Here is a 20,717-nt window from a genome sequence, read left to right on the forward strand (position 1 = left end):
TAATGACTTTGTGAATAGACACAGGATACTTACGTGTATCCAAATTTCAGTGTATGCTTCAGCAGCTGAACATTTCATGAAACTCTGAAAATCTTTCTGGTGTTCAAACAATGTTAAGATCAAGTTGTAAGATTAACTTGTTTCCATTTTCAAGTAAAAGCTTAGTTTTAAAACATATGATGAGGTCGATGGCTTGTTGCACTGCCGCGCAGGGGACGTAACTGGGGAAGCGACCCCAGGGAATTCAGATCCTCTGGCTGGCTGGGCTGGGTGCATCAAGAAGGTAACTCGCAGCGAAGGAGGAGAGGTAGCGTGCAGATTGCGTTGTGTAGTTCTCCCTGGTAGCCGACTTCCACGGGCTCGGGGAGCGTCCGTCAGTTGTGCGAGTCCGAAGGCTGTGCTGCTGAGGAGGTGGATGTGGTTGAGTACAGGTCTTTGTGGAGTGAACGTATGATTGAGGGAATGAGTTTATGATCTTGTCATGACAACATTTCATGCGTAGTTGCCTCAGGGATGGATGGACGGACGTGGGTATTCTGGACACGTTGCATGTGTCGCAAGCCTGAGAAAGATTTGTTTTAGCACCCCGGTGAAATCTCATCCTCCATTTGCTGCTCTGTCTAACCCTCTTTCTGTAAACACACTTCTGAATTTGTGTTTTATCCCCTTATTCCCATTAAGACCATTTGATATCTTTCAAAATGCAAGTACAGTTTTATTCTGATGTACTTGCTCCATCTGTTGTCCTCGGATTCTGACATTTTTCTTAAAAAGGTGGTTTATTTACAGGTGATACTGTTTTAATAGGGTGTCATGAAAATAGCAAATAAGACCAAGTGCAAGCATAGTTATGGGAACCTGACACTTTCTTCTTGATGAAAAGAGCAGTTGACATAGGAAATTGAAAACACATGCTTAACGCTTACGGAAGTCAGAGGTCATCTCCTTTCCAAAGTCTTTCAACCATTCAGGTCAAGTCAAAAGTGAAATATACCTTTGAAAGCGTAAGTTGCTTTTTTAAAATCCAGTTAAGTCTGTGTTGTACACTTCCTGTAGTATGTCAGTGGTTAGAAGACTTAAGGGGAACTTAGCTTATTGTTAATTATTACACCATTTTTTTTTACTAAGGTCTTTTTGTATCTCATTAATACTGACAACTAGGTAGTGCAGTGTGTATCTCCAAAGGGACCTCTGGCTTGCTCAAGGACCTATTTTTTTGGAACCACTCACATTCCTTTCCTGGGTAAGTATAGTAAAAATACCAAGCAGTAATCTAAGACAGTTATTCTCTTGGATTATTTAAAATTTGTAGCGATTAAAAGATGGCTTTGATTCGTTGCTGAGCATTAGGCCACGGAGTGGCAGGTACTGTGTAGTTCGTAGCCAGTGCGTGAAATCATAGCAGAACATTGTTCCATTGCACATCCTACTTTCATGTGTGAAAATCTGTCAGATATTTGCAAAGAATAATTCAAAGGTCAAGAAGTGTATTTGTGTTTGCATCAGAATGCAGTGTGAAGGTAGAGAGCACCTCAGTGTGCAGGCCTTTTAAAAGATAAACATTAAAGTCCATGTTCCATACAGTTTGATAGAAAAACACTCCCCAAAAATATGGAGTAATTCAAAGTGGTAGTTGTCAAATAAGCCTGCTTTTTTTTTTTTTTTTAATACAAAATAATTGAGGATTCTTAAAAGGGTAGAGAAAACTCTTTGACTTTTACCCTTTATGCTCGGGTTTGGGTCCAATACAGTGTGTTATAATAGCTGTATTCCCTAATAAAAACAAGCCATGTGAAATTTTTAAAAACAATTTTCTTACCCCCTTTAAATGGCTGCATGAGTCCATGGGTAAAGTCAGTCTCCTTAGGGTTACTCTGTATCTTGAAACCATATCTAGCTCAGAAAGTATCTAAAGAGAAGATGGTTGGAGGCTTGCGAAATGGAAGGAATTACAGCATATGTTTGCTCTAGTTGTGCTTTTTCCCAGGCATCCAGGAATGGCCACTTTGGGAGACAGGATACAATGTGAGAGGGATCTTTGTTCTGATCCAATGCAGCTGGTTTTAGGGAATGCAGGTCTTAGCGTTGGCCCTAGTAGGTACTGGCTGTACCGATATAAGTTAACCTGTGCGGAAGAAATGTTATGCCCAAGAAATTCTGTGTAAATGCTTCTGAAAGTGCTTAAAACAAATATTTTTGTTTTTAATACAGGAAATGACAACGAGATGCACAAGCAAGCTGAACAAGTGTAAGCTGCCAACTTTTTATTATTCCTTAACTCTTCACTCTTTCTGCCTTGTGGCAGTAGGTCAAAACTGCTTTTAGTCAGCAGTGGCTGTTGGCATTTGCAGAGTTACATTTTTATTTAGAATAATGGGAATGTGAGAGGGTTTCAAAGGCAAGTTGCTCATTGAGGGTTTCAGTGAGCAAACTAGGAATTGTTAGTGTGACATCCCTTCTGCTGTACAGTAAAGTATGAAAGCAAATATTAGTAAATTTTGCTTAAATTTTATTAAAGGGGGAAAGTATCTATAACTGAATGGGAGCATGTTCCACAGATAGAAGTAAAAGTAATTTTTAGTCTAGTTTCATTAAGCTAAACAATGTGTGAGATTTATAATGGTTAGTGGAAATGCCAACAGGGAACGCTCAAACTTGCAAAGAAATTTCACAGTGTTAAAGGATAAATAAAAGTTAACTTCTGAATTTTTTCTGTTAGTAAGCTACAAAGCTTCTGGACACTTTGACCTTCACAAACTCAGACTTTGTTTATCCATGTTGATGTCCACTTCTCTGCATGTTGTAGATACCTGTCAAGCTTTAAGAACATGGTAGATAATCTGCTTTGGTACTGCTCTCAATCTTGATAAACCAGACCTTTCCTTAGAGATTTTGTTCTCCTCGCTAGTCAGGATAATTTTAGGAACCTGTTCTTGCTTCTGCAAGACATGTTTGCAAGATATTAAAGATGTGTCAGAGAGAGCTGGTAGTGGTGATCTTTCATGCTAAGTACTGTTGACTTTTGGTAATTGCAGTATGGTTCTCAAAGACGTAAAAGTGAAGTTATAAACTGAGCAGCAGATTTTTCACTTTTTATAGTAAAGTTAACTTTGGCAGGTAATTTTGCTTACATATATGTTCTGCTCAAACATATAGAATATTTCTTGTCCTACTTCTAAAAGATTTTGTGCTAAATACAGCTCTAACCGAGAGGGCTACAGAAGTTCTAAGCAAAGCAGGGCTTAGTTGATAGGGGGAGTCTTTTATGAGAGTATCTTTTTCTTGGAAGCATCCCCGTATTGGATCAAGTAATCTACTTTCAATAACAGCAGCAAAATTAGCTCTTCTGGCAAGCCTGACCTCATGATTTTGGAATTAGTTTGCAGTTAAGTCTTGTAACTGGTTTTTATATTTGTCAATGTTTTCCAGTGAAGTAAAAAGTGGAAAAATATTTCATAAGCACTTTTCAGTCTATATTTGGCTGTGTTTAGGAAGCAGAACTGCAACCTAGAGTGCAGATTGGCTGAAGCGCATAAACCGACTGTGTAACTTTAAGTATCCCAGGGGTAAACTTCGTATTTTTACTTTTTTTAAGAAAATACTATTTGCTGTTTTGCATTGTTAGTATTAAAATTTAAAAATGGGAATAAGAGTAAGGTAACTGTAGCGTATTAATGTAAAGCACAGCCCGCTGTGAGGTGTTTTCTTGCAAATATGTATGTGAACTTGCGTGAAAATAGGAATGGTTGCAGAGTTAGGAAGAATTATAAACATTTTCCTGTAACGAATGTGCACTGAAAACAAAAGTTAAATGCATGTTAACTGCATGTTAAATGCAGTTAGTACATGAAATTATGTAGAAGAAACCTCAAAGTTGTAAGAAGTTTCAATTTTAAAATCGCTTACTGCTATTGTGGATGAAGTTCAAAGACAAGCATTGGTGCATTTTGAGGTTCCTCCATGTTGGGCCATGTTTGAGAGTTTCAGATGCTTTTTTCCATCCTTCAGGAATGCTTTGCATATGGCTTAAATACTGTATCCTTCTCTTTCCTCCCTTCTCTTCCCTCCCTCAACACCTAGCAGTTGCAGAGGAGTAATGAGAGGAGTTAAAGTTTGGGAAAGTAGGACTGTTTTGCTGATCTACTTATTTTCTTGTTGCTATTTAGCTAGAAGACAGAAGCTGATGTTTCTTAGTTGGGCACAGGTGTGGGGGTTTGTTTCTTTTCCCAATAGTTCTGGAGCTATAAATATGTCAGTAGCTGTAAGTCGCTTCTGGCTTCACCTAATCTTTGTTTATTTCAGTACAATTTTTTCAGTTCCCTTTTAAGAAGGGAATCAGACTGAGCTGTTGTGTAGATGTGCTCAAAAGGTTGTGGTGACTGGTTTGTTGTGGTATCTTTTTTTCTTGACATGCTCCAGAACAAGTCAGTCTCTGAAGTCAGTTCACTCTATTTTCCAGTTTTACTTTTGTGGTATGCGGGGCTACCATTCTATTCTTGTTGGAATATTTAGGATGTGATCCTCAATACAACTGCAGTGAGGGTCGACAATAAAACATTTTTTCTTGACTGATGACAGCAGGGATACATTTGTGCCAAGAGGTTTTTTTCCCAAGATACTCTGTAATTTGAGCAATTTACTTGCTGTAATTTTTTTTTTTTAAACTGAAAGGTTAAGTATAAAGCTATTTCTATGCTTATTTGAACAAGGACCCCTTCTGTATAAGGGTGTTGTGTTATGAGAGGAAAAAATGCTCCTTTAAACAGAGGAGAAAGAAAACTCTATCTGTCTAGTAAATGTTGTGTTTGTATTTCTCTTCAGTACGCTGTTGTCGCAAATATATACTGCTGTTGTAGAGGCTGTGCTTGCTGGCATTGAGTGCTATGCTAAAACTTCCACTGAATCCAAGGTAAATGAAGCACCAATTCTGTACACTGTAATTGTTGATTTGGATTGCTTGCAATATAAGATTACATGCAAACCAAAATTAAAAAAAAAAAATAAAATGTTTCAGTGACCTGCATAACATTAATGAAGTTAATACCGTGGCCTCCAACCAGTCTCTCTGAATTCTGTTTAAAACAGAGATATTTCAGAGTTTATCTGATCTTATCCATCTACAATTGTTTTTCCATCTTTCATGAATTTTCCTAACCTTATAGTAAGGAAAACTGGATATGTGAAAGAACAAATTTTAGCCTGGTGCATCAGTGTGTTATTGTTTAGTGTATGGTCTCTTGTTTATCTTAGGGTGCTCCTGTAGTTGCTGGGATTTGGAAGTATGGGAAGAGTTATTTTATTCTCAATTTCTTTTTTTTCAGGCAAAGGAGGTAGCAGAGCAGATGCTTATGTCTGTGTTAGATACCCTTCATTTAACACAACTTAAAACTGCATTACGGTATGTATTTTCAAATACTTATTGATTGATGTATTGAGTCAATGCATTAGCTTCTTTTGAGGAAAAAAATATGTCAAATGTTCATTTTAAACTGAACTTGCATGACTACCGAATTCCAAGACTTAATGCATTCAGAGTTTTAAAATCGTTACAATGATTCAATTTTTCTTTTCCCACTTTAATCACTTCAGCAGTTACTTTGCTTTAAATCTATTATTGCTTATTTTTTACATGTAGCAGAAGTAGAAAACACGTTTTTCACCAGTACAATTTCTGTTCTACAGCTCCAAAATCGCTTTTCAAATTCAGGCTGTGAATAATCATGGAAGGTTTGTATAACTGTCTTACACTTCTTCTTGTTAAGTAGTGCTTTTTATACAGTAATAAGTTTCTTTTTCTTGGAACTTCTGAGAAAACATTGCATTTGATTATTTCATACAAGATGTACTAAATGCTTTTGTGTATGAGACAGTTTAATGATTTCATGTCTGTAATTCTGTGGAATCTTAAACATTTTAAAAAAACTAGAACAACTGGGCAGACCAATCTTATTAACTGTTAATGAGTAGAAGCAGCATGAGCCCATTAAGAGTTTCCTTTTAAAATTGTGCTTTTCACTTAGTTGATATCACAAGCTTGTTCTTTTTTTAATCCCCATGCTGTCTAATTGACTGAAATGGCCTACACAAATAAGGGTTTATTTTAAAATTAAATAGCTTTTTTGGCTGCTATGAAGTCACTCAAAATGATCTAACCTTTAAATATTTAATTATCATTATTGTTCTAGAATTACTCCATTAGATAATGAGGATAGCCTGAGTTTGATTAAAACGGTAAGCTGTTCAGTATTCTGATTATATGTTTTATTAGAAAATAGAACTCAAGTGGCTTTTCTTAGGGGGGCATGCTGAGATTTTTATCTGTGTGAATACAAATGTAAGGGGAGAGATGGGAGAGATTTCAGATGCTGAAACCAAGGTAAGATTGAGTTTTAGCATCAAGTTAGACAGTGGAATTTGGAATAAAACATTAACATAGAGTTGTGATCTCAGACTTTCCACAATTTAGAAGCAGTGTTTTAGGAGGTTTAAAAATATGGATTTCACTGCTTCAATTCAAGTGTTTCAAGTTCTGCTTTCTCTTCCTTTCTGTCCAACTGTTTGATTGCTGTAGGCGTCTATGATGGTGTTTGACATTCCAGACTTGCTCACAGAAAGAGGATGCTTGGGATCTGTTGTCTTTTCAGAGTCCTTTCTAACATCACAGATACAAGTAAAAGAAAAAGGTAACTATTTTAAATTCGAACACCAGCATTGTCATGCTTTTAGCTTTGATGTGATAGAAGAGCAAAAGGGCTTCTGATGGATGTTATTACCATTACCGTGATGGTTTTAAGCCTTTGGGTTAATTAAAAGACCTAAATGTTTTAGCTTGCTAGTAATGAATACCTGAAGTGTCAAGTTCCTTTAATCTCACTGAAAGGACTTTGGGGTTTATGGCTGCCTTGTTATAGAGCGGGGCTGAGATGTAAAAAATGCAAGTGAACTAGTACCCTTCCTAAACTTTCTTCAGTCTTAGTGAATGTTTTCTACTGTATGAGGAAATTTGAACAGGTCTTTCCATCACTTTTGTAACACTCATTTTATATGATATGTTTTAATTTCAATTGCTCTTTGTTTGGAAGAGTTGAAACAAAACTAAAAAAGGGTGTGATTTTTAGAAAGCTTGTTTTGGAACAGTCTTAAATTTGAAATACAGGGTACTGAGTAATTTCCAGAACTTTAGACAAGTGCTTATTTTCCAGATTGCTTACATGTGACAAAGATAGATAGTTATTGAGGTTGTCTGAACAATATTTATGAACTCTTCTATCCAGACAGGCTGTGGGTTTTTTACCATGTGAGTTGGAAGACATTTGGTGGGGAGGAGAGCAAAGGAAGAAGCCGTATACTAAGACCAGAATAAAAGCAGGCTTTCTTTAGTATTGTTTAGCAGCTCTGTGTATGTTACAGCACAAGAGGACTGGGAGCTAGTCTGCTGTGAAAGCTTCACTTTAAGTCCTTAAAATAGTGAGGAAATTTTAATTTTTTTCTAAAGAAGTTTCACATCATAGAAGTAACTTATTGAACAGTCTGAGGTATATGGGTGGTATTAAACTACTTTGCTTTCCATTTACTTCCCTGCAGGTGGCAGCATTAATTCAGAAACCAGCCACATAATACTGACGGCAGCTATCCCAAGATATGCTTCTTGGCTGGTTAGTACACAAAAACTTACTTGAGTTGTTTCCATATGTACAGATTCACAAATCAAAACTTGTTATAAAAGTATGGAACTTGGGCATTGAAACAGAATATTAATATGTTAATACTATTCTGATTTTTTTAATTTGGACATGAAGTGAAAAACTAGTAAGTGCAAACAAACTAATGGTTCCATTCATAACACAAGTTTTAAATTATTTCAGTTTCACTACTTTAGTTTTTTTATCTGTGTAAAGGTCTGGGTGTTTTTCAAGTACACAGTGTGACTCTTGAAAATTCTGTTTGTTGCGGGGCACTTTAGATGACTTAAATGTCTGCCCCAACAGAAAGAAAGGTCGTCTTCCAGACCTCTACCGTTCCACTCTGTGTTAGAGGTGTAATTCCAATGAATGTTATGAAGTTGGACAACATTATGCCCTTTGGCCAGCCATACTTCTTAAACACTTAACGGTAATAAAAAATAAGACTGAATGGGATACAGTACTTTGACTATACAATGCTATTTTAGTCTATAACACAGTTTAATGGGGAGTATCCCCTTGAATGTGTTTCAGGGAACTATTTCAGTCCCGTGGTAACACAGTACTGAAGAGCACAAAGCTGTCTTTGAAGCGTTCAGGTTTCAGGACTTTATCTATCTGTGGTACCTAAGGTTCTTGTCTTGCCTTGAATCTTCTTTAATGCTTTTTATTTAATGTTAGACTTGCTTTATCTACTAACAATACAAATGAAAACTGTTTCTGGCTACAGGTTGAAGATAGTGATGTGAAACTGTCTGAAAAAGCACAGTGTGTACTGAAGGTAAATTAAATGTTTTTGTTAAACTACAGAAGTTACACTTTCAAGAACCAGTATTCAACAAATCTTAGCTGCTAGCAAAACTGGCTTTTATTAAGCTTGTTACTCCTCTTCTAAGACAGACTTGCCTGTTCTACCCTGTCCCTTAAACTTTGACCTACAAAAAAGAAATACATTGTGTGTAAAAGTTTGAGGTTTTCTTTATTTCAAAGAACAACAAAACCCAAGAGCAAAAAGAATTCTAATAAAGCTACAATTTCATGGAAGTCTCACCAAGTATTACCCATGGAGCTCATGTGTTTCGAAAAAAAACCAGCCTGAACTCAATGCCACTCTACATGCAACTTTCTTTTAACTTAATTAGCATGCTAAATGTCTAAAGGAAAACACTTTAAGCACTATGAAAAAAGAATTTGGGGTCTGGGAACATCTTAAACCACATGAGTTTCACATTTGTGGTTTAATTTGTGGTTACCAGAAATCTTCATTATAAATAGATTTATTTTCCTGTAATATACTTTTAGTTCAGTAAATTGACAATCTAAAAACAAAAAGCTATGCCTGGTGGTTGTGACAATAACTTGTAACTTAACAGCTGCTGGCAAAACCAAAATGGGGGGGAAGTGCTTTTAAAAATTATACTCTTGACATGCTGTCTTTCACTAGTTCTTCTGTATCAGTGCAGTTTAAAACTCTTTTAAATAAAGGTCTGACAGATGATGTTTAAAAAAATCTTTTCTCTTGAAGCAAAAGCACAAGAAAATAGTCTTTCCTGGCTTACAGTCCTTGATCCACTCTGTGATACTACTGTTTGTTTTTCCTGTTTAGGAAGACAAATCTTTTCTGGGCACTTTACTCACTGGAGGAGATGGAGCGTATATGTATTCTACCAATCCACAGGCCATGCCTGCAGAAGGTGAGATGTGTTTTTTTCAATTGCTTATAGAGTTGGCCCACTTTATCTTGTGGGGTTTTGGGGGGTTTGGTTGGGGTTTTTTTTGTTAAACAGGAGAGATGCGTGGTTTCTGGGATTCACACATCTGGTGAGCCTGCCTATACCACCGTCTTGAACTTTCTTTCCATTTGCCTTTACAACTCTCTGTTATTAAACTCTGTGTCTTACTTCTTTGTCCCCAACCTCTGTTTGAAACTCCTAATCCTAGAAGAAGGATTCCTGTCAGAGCCATAGGCTTGCTTTTGAGGCACATGGGACTCTCACATGATTGACAATCAGCCTTTGCAGACCTGGGAGATGGCTTTTATCCATAGTTAACGTTCAAAAGCATGCACAAACTGGCTGCGTCTATCCTTAATAGGTGATGTGCCATATGTTTTCTGTATCTATATGACCATCAGGTTGGAAAGATTGGGCATTACAGTAGTGACAGGATGCCATGGGCTGCCAGCTCAAGAAGTGAAGGCAAATATGTGCCTTTCAGGCAACGTGATATGCTGCCTGTGATATAGGAGGGGACTGGAATGATTTGCTTCTAATTTTATTTACAGCCTTGTGTTCTTTGCTCCTACCAAAGCCTCCTCCTGGAGCTGACGTGCTGTTCCAGATTTTTTCCATTGTCATTTTCACTCAGGAACTTCAGTGCTTGTTAGCACAGATGCTCACCACATTACAGAAAGTTGCTTGATGTTGGTCCTTCTCAGATTCAATCAAGTTACTGCTTTCTGACACGAGATCACTAGCAACAGTCTTGGATCATTCCTCCTCCTTTGGTGCCTTTTCCTTCAATGACTTAGAGTAACGTGAATATCTCAGTAATATGACTAAAGACAATTTGGGAGGACTGTTAGGAGGGGTTTCCCTCAGTCCACAGCCTTGTGTTAATGTGTCTTGCTTTGCCTTGAACCAATAGATACTTCTTCAGGTGTAATATTTTTATATTCCACTGTAAAGAGAAGGTACTGTTGTCACAGTACTGATGTACAACAGAAGATAACTAATATCTGACATCTAAGTGCTTAGTATAATCTGATGATCTTTAGAGGAAAATCTTTAGCTTTTTTTTTTGTAGTTATGCAATGTAGTGTTAAGGATAAATAATGATGTACAAGGCATTTAAACAGCAACCTTCACATTGCGGAATTTGCTTGTGCTCTAATTGAACAGATTTTAAAGAAGGAAGGTTAATGCAGAATAACGTATGTAGCTATTTTGCAATAAAGTGCTGTGGGCACACGTTCACTCAGTAAATAACTAGAGAATAGTGAATCTTTTTTTTTGGGGGGGGGGGGACGGGGGACAGACGACTTTGTGAAAACTAGCTCTGTGTACCCCAGTGGAGCAATTTACTTTTTTCCCTTTTTTGGGGACATTTGTGAAGCTACATGTTTTGATAACTCTTGAGATGGAGAGTTATAAGTAGGTGGTATAAGGACTATTATGTAACACTTCAACGAGCGAGATATTTTCTTAGGTGTCAAGTGAAAATGAACTTGGTCTCGTCCCCTTTCACGTACGCTGCAAGACCGTTTGCTGTGCTCTAATTTGGGCTCTACTGAGGTTGCAGCTATGTAGTCTGGCAAGATTAGGTACAAAAGGTGCTGTCAGACAGGCACTCGTTCTCTCTGTCGCTTGTGTCTTACTGTAATAAGGTATGCATTCATGACTAAAATGCATCAGGAAAGTTCAGGCTGTTAAACCTTCTCCTTTGTATGCTGATACATCTATGTTACAGATTTTTGTAGGATGAACTTAACTGAGTCAATCAGTCTTGCTAATGAAACTCTCTTTTGTGATTAATCACTTCTGGAAAATATACAAGTAGTGTATTGAGTTGTTCTTGATATAATTCACTGAATTCCAAGTTAAAGGAAGTCATTTTAGTTTGGATTAACTAATGCTCTTTTTGGCTTGCTTTTTCTGTTAGAAAAGAATTAACATTTCTGATTTCCTTTCTTTCCCCATTGACCCATCTGTGAAGTGTGATATACTGTGAGATTTGACAGAAATGTACTTCAAGTGTTGTACTTTGCATGTTTCTTCCTCGACCACTCAATAGAAGGCACATACCTGTGCTTGGATTTTGTGAGCACTGGAAGCATCAGCAATGAGCATCTTGTGGAGGTTTAATAGTTTACATATACATCTATGTAATTATGTATAGCTTTGTCTCCATTTTGCTTGCTGTGAATTTGGACCTTGAATTTGTGATCGTAGTGTTTCCCAATTCAATAGTAGCTGTCTCTCCAGTGCAATTTTTATGTTAATTAGAAGCTTCAGTCTAAAACAGTTAACTTTCATAGTTAGCAGAGCCTATATGTTTTTTAGGTAACTGTTGAAATTGCTTATCTAGGTATGGTGATTTGATTTCATATCAAGCTCTTTTTTATTAAAACAAAGGCTTAATACTGAACAATTTTGAAGATCTTATTCTAAGTTGCCATTTCAAGAGCAAAACCTCTTAGTTCCTTTGTTATTTCTTCTGAGCATTGTTTGATAGATTGAGCTAGATGTGTGGTCATGTTTAGCTGTACGTTTTAGTTACTTTGCTGCTTGGCTTTGCTGCTTTTGAAATGTAACTGCGTAATGCTGTTTTTTTCTCTTTGTCTTTTTTTTTCTGTAAAGAAAATATTTAACCTTTCCCTTTTGCTGACTCACATGCTTCCCTGTGTGGGATGTGATCCCGCTTTTAATGCGTGGTCCACCGCTGGTAGCAGAGGTCCAGCTGGCAGCCCCTGCTTAGTCATTTGTTCATGGCTTTCTTATGACTGCTGGAAATCTAGCTTTTTGCTGATGTCAGTTTCTAGTACTTCGATGGAATTTTGTTTTTATCCATTATACCATCTAGCCTTGATGTTTCTCATTTTCCAGCTGCTTTCCCCGGTCATGCAGGTTTGTTAAGAACTGAAGTGTCTGTAAGATGGCAAGAAAAACAGAGCCAGAATGAATGCCATGTCTCTGTTAGCTGTCACTAGATTGTTAGCTTCCAGGGAAATTGCTAGCCTGGTAACAGTTGTCTCTATACACAAAAGAAAATGCCAGTCTGCAGGTAAAGGGCTTTTCTGTTTTAAAGTTTGTCTTGGTCAGGAAGTGAAAGGAATACTGTTTTGGTTTGGTTTTGTGGTTTTTGTTTTTTTTAAACTGTTTGCATGATATGTGTTAGTATACTGACATTTTGCTGAAAATCTGACCAATTTGTTACAATGTTTAAATTTTCAGTTGTTTTGGATTTAAGTTTTTCTTAAGTTCTTGTTTTGTCAGTTTTACATTTCTGGAAGTTCGCTATTCAACATGATGGACATATTTTTGCCTTTAAAAAAAAAAAAAAAGCCGCAGAATATTTATGATAAGTGGGCTCCAGGGGATAAGGCTAAGTCAAATGCAATCATAGTCACGATTCCTGCCCTCGATAGTGAGATCCAGTGAAGATCAAATGGTTGTGCTCTGAATGCTGTCTAGATACTATCCCAAATCTTTACTTGAACATACTACTGCATGTTAAATACAACAAAATTCTCCAAGAACATAGATTTCTTCCTCAGAAAGAAGGGACATTCATCATATGATGCTAAAATACTGATATATACCTAATACAATTTTTTTCTTTCAATTTCTAGGCAAATTGTACTTCTTTTCAGATGGCATTCTCTTTTCTGATCCCCACCATGGCAGCATTTCCATTTCAAAGAACCATATGAGTTCCATTTCACTCTATGATGGGGTGAGTATTTTGTTTGTTCCTACTGTCATAAACTTTTAATCAATTTCTAACAATATTTCTGTAGGGTACTAGTACAAAGTTTTGATTCCAGTTGCAGTTTCATAAGTGTGTGTGTAAAGCTGTAATAACTGATGCAAATCTCTATGCTTTTGGTATTGGTTAGCTTAACCAATTACTGATTAGCTAAACTGTAAGGAAGAGAGAATTTTGTATTAGACTGAATTATGAATGTGGTCTTAATAGTATGGAAAATGGCTTTTTAATAAAAGAAAAACTGCAGAACATAGCATTCATAGAACATCTAGCTGTCTTAGTGATGGATTAAGAAAAGTTCGAGGCATTGTGAAGTCATATGGTATATTGGAGGGTGAAATGCTGCCTTCTATTCAAAATACATTTAACCTTCAGTCGAATGTTCGTGGCAGCATACTACTTATCTCTGGAGAGGTCACGAGCGGTGTCTGTCTCCTTTCGTAGAGTGTTGTGTAACTGACAGGGTGAAGGGACTGACTGGTTCATGTTTCCCAAGCTGCGAAGTGAGAAGGAAAGGCATGTTGCATCTAATTACACATATTCTGAGTAATTGCAGTAAAAGACACATTGTTATGTGTAGGCTTTTGCTATCCCTGTGATCAACTTATATCACTTCACTTGGCCAACTTGCCATGCTGATAATTTGGTGTTCTGGCTTACTTGGAGTTGAGAGTTAGGTTAATGATGGCAACTCAGCTTTTTTTTTACCTCTTCAGAGCAGACATGCTGGGTTAACTATCACTTTTTCAGAATGGAAAAGAGATTAATTGGTTGATTTATGTTTCCTAAGCACTGGAAAAAAAAAAAAAAGAAAAATCTCAGTTTCCTTTAGTTTCTATTTTCTTCAGGTACAGTATTACCCATTTGTTTAGTGACCTCCAGAAAGCATTGTGTTGCTATGATTTCATCATATAATGGAGGAAACCAGTAAAATACAATAGAAGTGTGTGATTCAATTGAGATGAAAACATAACAGTGAAGTGAATCTTACCTTAGCTGCCTTTTTCTTGTATATCATATTGATTGCCCCTTGGTAGTTTAAGAAGCTATTTTAACACTGACCTTCCTTCTATTGTTTGATTCAAGACACTCACTTTCATAAAACTAGCTATTTATGGGACCTGGCTATCATTCTTGAACTGTTGCCAGATTTTTGTGTAAAGCTAAACCTTGACAGAGAGCGTTTTATTGTTCAACTGACTTGGCATAATATAAGGGTGGAGAGCTTAAAATGTTAAGAAGTGACAGGAGAAGAAGGGTAATTGTTAGTATGTTTTTTCTGAAAGTTATTGCAACAACAATATTGATGGAAAATAAAGGATAATTTAATGCTAGGATTAAAAGAAAGGATACAAAGACTTAAGTGATGCAAAGTATAGTTTCTTAGCAGCTCTATCAGCATGCCTGCTAGGTGCTTTTCTTTTTAACTTGAAAACGTTTGCTGTTCGGCCTCCAACGTGTGCTGCAGGCTTTTCTATTCTGAGAAGCTGGGCACCTACCTGCCACCTAAGCTCCTGAAGTCCTTGAGGCTCATAGACATCGAGTGCATGGTGCACAGGGTAGATTCCTCAACTGTACCATGAAGGTCTAAAGCAGAAACCATCCCAATCTTAGCAGAGTCAAACACAAAACTCCCATCTCCTAAGGCAGCACTATTCCAGCTTAGTACCAGCCATCCTGGGGGTAAAAGAAAATCCAATAGGCTATACTGCCACACAGTCTCCAAACTCCCAGGTTTTGTTTATTTTTCTTGTGTAGCTGTTCGGTGTCTCAATAAACTGTATCAAGGCATCTTTACTGTATAGAGCTTAAGATGCTCTGTGCTTGGGTTTAAGGTCTTATTTAAGACCAGGTATTTCAGCTTATATTTTTAGTACCTGAATCCAGCATTCATTTTGGCCATTAATCAAGTGAACAAATACTGCTAAGTAATACTTGGATTTCACAACATTAACATCCTGTAAAACTTTGAGCTGGATTCTTTTAACCTAATGTCCGTGGGGATTATTGCTGCTTCTTTTCAGCTTATTTCAATTTGTGGAATCCTAAACGTTTTCCAGGAGGGGGAGCACATTCTGTGGGACACTTCATATGCAGATTGCAGCATGCATGAGTTGGCCTTTTAGTTGCTTCTCATGAAATCTGTAAGCTATCCTGCAGAATCCAGGACCTGTGGACCATGTTCCAAAAGCCATATTCTCTTAAGAAAAAAATTTCTTTCTTAGGAGAACATTTTTGTATGTTCTTCAGTAATATCAATAACTTTGAGAGGATTACTTCTATAATTAATCTCTCAGTCAGCAAAGGGTAGAGATTCTGTTTGCAAAAGTCTCTGAATTGATACCAGTTCTTAAGTAAGTGTTCCCCAGCTCGAGCTTTTTCTTCTTGAAAATTAGTTAAGTGGAGTTCTTTGCCCATTTCTCCTGTTGAAAAGGAGATGGATGCTACTCAGTTTCTGATTTGAACCCTAAGTAATGGAATCCCCATTTTCCAGGGATATTTCACACCAAAGTATTAGAAAAATAGTACAATTTGGCAGTGTGAAAAGAGTTACAAGTCAAAGCTTGAGCATAAAACACTTCGGCATCCTGCGAAGCTGTGCATAAATGCCTACCTTGAAATGTAGAAAACCAAGGGTAGGTGGTGTTTTATTAGAACAAAAATTGGACAACCTGAGTTCTTCTGAGGGAAACGGATCTTGAGGGCTCTTCAGCTTCCTGTTGGTGAAGACATAATTCAGGTGAAGAAGCAATGGATTTAATAGAACTTGTGCTCGTTAAAGAATCTGAGAGAAACAGGACACTTCCAAAATACAAGTGACCTACACTTTAAATTGCAGGTCTGATAGCTGTATCTTATTGCAGCATGGTTCCTTTCAGGTCAGAAACTCAAGAGCATGGTACAAAAAAAAAAAGTTTGCAATAGCACTATGCCATCCTTCTAATCTTTTTAGCTGACATTTAATTCATTCTTCCGGGGCATTTGGTGTCAGAGGAGATGTGTGGGTATAGATGAAGGTGGCTTTGTTGTGAAGCATTAGCAGAGGAAAGGGCTAAAGGTCTAGTTTTTGGTGGAGGGAAAAGAGTAGATATTAAAATGCAAGCTGTTCTTTTCAAGACAAGACAAAGCACGGGTACTTAGAACAATCTCAGATGCTTCCTTTAAAGCTTATGATAGCTTTCATAGCTGCAGAGTAGAAACTGAGGAGTACTGTAGGTGGCTGCAGTCGATCCTTCTGCTCCATACCTGCGCTACACGAGCTAATGGATTTTGAAATCTTTATGCGTGCCTAGCTATCACTGTAGTAGTTCTTTTCTGATTCTGCTAGTTAATGTGTTAAACCTTTTTTTCACTTTCAGTAACTGTTAATTATAATTTGTCCTGTTTCTTCCTTTTCTAGGATTCAACCAGTATTGTTGCTGCTCTCTTTATAGGCATCAAAAGTTCCTTGCTTGCTCATCTACCAATTGAATTTCATACCCAAGACAATTTTTTGATGATTGCACTTTTCCCCAAAACAAAGATTTATAAAGCTTTTTATTCACAGGTAAAGTAAAAAAAGGTTGGTTTGAGTGGGGGGAAAACCACACAATTATTCTTTGTGTTTCAGATGAGAGGCAAGGGTGAATTTGTTCATGTCTGTCTTAACAAATTAAATTTGGAAAGAAGAGGTTTATTACTCACGTTAGTTGAGCCACTAAAGCTTGTCACCTGATAAGTAAATACAAGAAAGGTTCAAGTTCAAGGTCTTTCTTGCATCACTCTTCACAAGCAAAACCTTTTCCTATATCTTGGTGAAAAGGCACAGTTTAGAAAGAAGGGGCAGTTAATACTGAGGGAACAACAAGTTAGGAAATACATCTCTGTGAAGCTGGATGGGATTCATGGAGGGTATTGAGAGAGAAGGCTGATGTGATTTTGAGGCTGTTAGTCTTATATATAAAATCAGGGTGTTGCAGTAGGAAGGACTGTTACAGATAACTTTTTCAATAGTGGCCGATAACATAACAAGGGGCAGTAACCATAGATTGTAGCTTTGAAGATTCAGACTGAATGTGAGTAGGAGGTCGGTGCAGTGACTGGAGCAGGTCAGCCAGACAGTGAATCTCCACCTTTGAAGATTTTTGAAAACTTGGCTGGACAAAGGCATGGCTGAGCTGATCTGTACTGCCAGCAGTGGTCCTGCTTCGAGCAGGAGGTGGGTCTGGAGACCTCCAGAGACTCCCTTCCAACCAGAAAATCTGATTCTCTGTGGGACCTATGGCATCTGCCTTGCAGATTTGAGATTATTGTGGAGTAGACTGCCCTGCTGTGTAGACCTTCCCAGTCCTTCCTAGGAGCATTATTGCTCCTGACCTTAGGAACTTGCTTGTGTGAGAAACTTTATCTTATGTATGCATTTCTAGTGATTGAGTTGCTCGTTAAGTTTAGTGCTCACCATGTGCTTTCATTTTGTCTTCTGAAGCCAGTGAGTGCTCTAAAAGCTTGTTTTCTAGTAGTTGCATTTTAAATGTAGCACTGGTGTATAATTGGCTACAGCAGTTGTATGTAGTGGCAGAGGTTCTATTGTGTTTTTTTGTGGTTAGACACATTTGGATCATGATCCTTAGGGAAGTTTTGTTGAAGACTTTAAGTATCCCATATGGCATTGTATTATTCTCTAAGTGGATTGGCTTCATGCATTGTAATGCAGAGGCTTTTAATAAATGAAACTTTATAACAATAGCACTTTTGAGGAAATAAGCCTGGACATTTTAGGACTTCACAAGGGTTTTATTATGTGATCATAACACTGGACTGGAAAAGACCACCTAGCTCATGAGTAGTCCCCACTGGTAGCATTAATGTTACCCTAAAAATTCTCTTCCTTTTATCTTAAGTGTTTAGATTCCTCCCACTGTTCCACTATGTGAATGGTTGGGAATATTTTGTTTGTTTGTTTTTGAATTTTCAGCCTCTTTTATTAGGTCTAATTTTATATCTGTTCTTCTTCTGCTTTACCAGCAGACATCCTTGAAGTATTTGGAAAATTCAGACCTATTCTTTCTGAGTTATTTGGCCTAATAAAATAAAACCAGAGCCCTTTTTAATCTATGCTTATTAAAAGTTCTCTTTTCCTCTGATAGTTGTAATAGTTTTCTTTTGATCTGTTTTTTTGGCTGTAGATATCCAAACTGAGATGAGGGTATTTGTTTCTTGTACAGAGGCAGTAATAGTTTTCTCTTCTGAAAATGTTCAGAAAGTACCGTGGTTCAAAACCTTGGTTTGCCTTTACTTTTCATTGCTGCCTTGCTTTAATAAATGGTGCTCATTTTTTGAGAAACTCCTTTGGGTCCTTTCTCTTTTGCTACCCACTGATGCTCCAGCTTGATTCTAGAAATGTTTGTGTGCTCATTCTTGCTTTCATACTTACCTTCTTCCTATTTTTCTTTCTGTTTTTTCTATTCTTACAGTTAGATCAATTTTTCTATTGAACATCTCAATGCTGCGTAGACTGTCTCCCAACTTAGATCCCCAAAATGTTGTCAATTCACTTCAGTCTATGCCAAATTAATTGCAAAAGGTGTCACGGGGCATTCCCTAAGTGACTCTGCTGGTGAATGTCCCCAGACTTCTGTTGGGTTTTTTTGAAATATTTATTCCTGGTTTCCTTTGAATTAGCTTTTTGCTGAACAGTTCTATACTAAGTTTCAGTTTTTGCAGTTTAACAGTTTCTCATCTGGCACCATACCAGTTACTTTGCTCAAGTTCAAGTAGATGAAACATGTCTTTTGTCTCAAAGATATTATCTCATGAACAAAAACTATTCATAAGATCAAGTGTACCAGATTGTGAGAGCCATGGAAACATATTACTGTATTTTGTTAGTATTTACCATCAGGTATTTATTGATTTCCTCCAAATTTTTTTCTGAAAGTCTGCATGCCATTGAAGTTGCACGGACATAGTAGTCATTCTACAGACCTGTCGTTACAAAGATTCCCTAATGTGTAGGCACTAGTTTTACTCTTCTGCAATCATATGGCATGATACCTGGCTTACTGGACGTATGCTTTAATTATTCCAAGCCTCCTTGAAATAGGGAATGGCAGTTACCCATTCCTCCAGATCTGAGTGTATTAAATTCCTTGTAACTGAGACAGTTGCAAGATTTTGAGCACACAGAACTGGAATCTGGTTTGCAGATCCTGCAAAGACAGGACAGTGCCTTTCACATCCTCACTCTAACTGGTAGGGGAGGAAAATTTGCTTAGGCTTTGGGATGTATGGATTTCTCTGGTTTTCTTCACCTTCTGTAATGCCATAGCAGCTCTTTTTTTAAATGTTCATGAAGTTATACAAAAAGGACTGATTTATTTCCATAGCATTCTGTCTCACTCTGACCTGTGTTTTCACTTTATCCCTAGCCCTTTGACTTCTAAAGAATAGAATTTTCTTTTGACCAGTCCTTCTCTCCATCCCTTGTGGGCATTTTCCTTAGTCTCTTATATGTGTTTTGAAGTGGTTATTTGTTTGGTTGCGTGGATCCTTCTACACAAGCAATATTGTCTTTGTTAGTATCAACAGTTTATTTTATTTTGATGTTTTTTTATCTCAGTCCCCTTGCGTTTAGGATGGCGATTTGTTAATGGAAAGCAGTCTTCCCCCGCCCCCAAGTTGTTTTGTCTTGCAGCAAATTATTGTGAAAAATGACGATGGCGGCTGCCTTTACTTATTAAAAGAAGGGAAATACCGAACACTTAAATGACTGTGTGATTCATCTGAATCTGATTTCTAGGTTCAGAGTGCCATTCATATTAATGTGACTTGGCTAGAGCAATAGGATGTGAGCCAAAACTCTGTTCCCTAGAGAAACGAAGGGCTCCCTTTTTCTTTTGCAAAGGAACGGAGTTTTTCTTAAATTTCTAGAAATGATTGCTGCAATCTTACCTCATGAAAATTACAATACTGCTTAAAGGAGACTTAGACTAATTCAGTTCCTGCTTTACAGCAGTTGGACTAGAAATAGCTAGTATTTTTATCAGTGAAGCACGCTGTGACTAAAAGATACACGTGAATGGTACTGTTGCTTTGGTGGGTAAATTTTTTTCCTATGATTTTTCCCCCAGCTATGAAGACGGGGGAAAAATTAGACCTTTTCAGTAAAGTTACTTTTTAGGGCAGTTCCAGTTTCACCAAAGAGAAGCTTACAAAATCTGATCTGTGGCGTCTTCTTCCATATTTTGAATTCTTGCAGCCACGCCAGCATTGTGAAATATTTAATGGCTAGTTAAAACGCATGTATTTTTTTTGGTGAACAAAAACAATTCCTAAACAAATTCAAAACAAATTTTGCAAAATAATGATGCTTACGCATAGGTCTGGTTTGTTCCAGGTTTTCTCTTCGTGGCAAAACCAGACAAACTCAGGATTATCTTTAACGGTTATCCAGGAAGAATTCCTGTCTGTGGAACAAAAGAGACTGTAAGTTCATGCCACTTACTCTAGTGCAATTATACATTAACTGTGTGCTACAATCAAAAAAATGCTGTCATTCATTGACGATCT

General features: G+C 37.3%; 1 protein-coding gene across 2 annotated transcripts in view; it reads left to right on the forward strand.

The window, feature by feature from the left end:
• DNAAF9 (dynein axonemal assembly factor 9) overlaps positions 1 to 20,717 on the forward strand; it is a 78,825-nt gene that overhangs the window by 30,423 nt on the left and 27,685 nt on the right. For both annotated transcript variants that reach the window (XR_012652607.1, XM_075044040.1), the window contains exons 11-23: positions 1,162 to 1,243; positions 2,212 to 2,248; positions 4,822 to 4,909; positions 5,322 to 5,398; positions 5,683 to 5,727; positions 6,186 to 6,231; positions 6,572 to 6,683; positions 7,585 to 7,655; positions 8,413 to 8,463; positions 9,289 to 9,376; positions 13,033 to 13,136; positions 16,570 to 16,716; positions 20,545 to 20,633. Coding sequence is in view for 1 of the 2 variants with exons in the window: in XM_075044040.1 (XP_074900141.1) it covers positions 1,162 to 1,243; positions 2,212 to 2,248; positions 4,822 to 4,909; positions 5,322 to 5,398; positions 5,683 to 5,727; positions 6,186 to 6,231; positions 6,572 to 6,683; positions 7,585 to 7,655; positions 8,413 to 8,463; positions 9,289 to 9,376; positions 13,033 to 13,136; positions 16,570 to 16,716; positions 20,545 to 20,633 (1,037 nt within the window). In the remaining variant the exon portion in view is untranslated. The remainder of the gene's footprint in view (positions 1 to 1,161; positions 1,244 to 2,211; positions 2,249 to 4,821; positions 4,910 to 5,321; positions 5,399 to 5,682; positions 5,728 to 6,185; positions 6,232 to 6,571; positions 6,684 to 7,584; positions 7,656 to 8,412; positions 8,464 to 9,288; positions 9,377 to 13,032; positions 13,137 to 16,569; positions 16,717 to 20,544; positions 20,634 to 20,717) is intronic.

This window comes from Buteo buteo, chromosome 1, assembly GCF_964188355.1.
Source record: "Buteo buteo chromosome 1, bButBut1.hap1.1, whole genome shotgun sequence".
In the NCBI taxonomy this organism is placed as follows: Eukaryota; Metazoa; Chordata; class Aves; order Accipitriformes; family Accipitridae; genus Buteo; species Buteo buteo.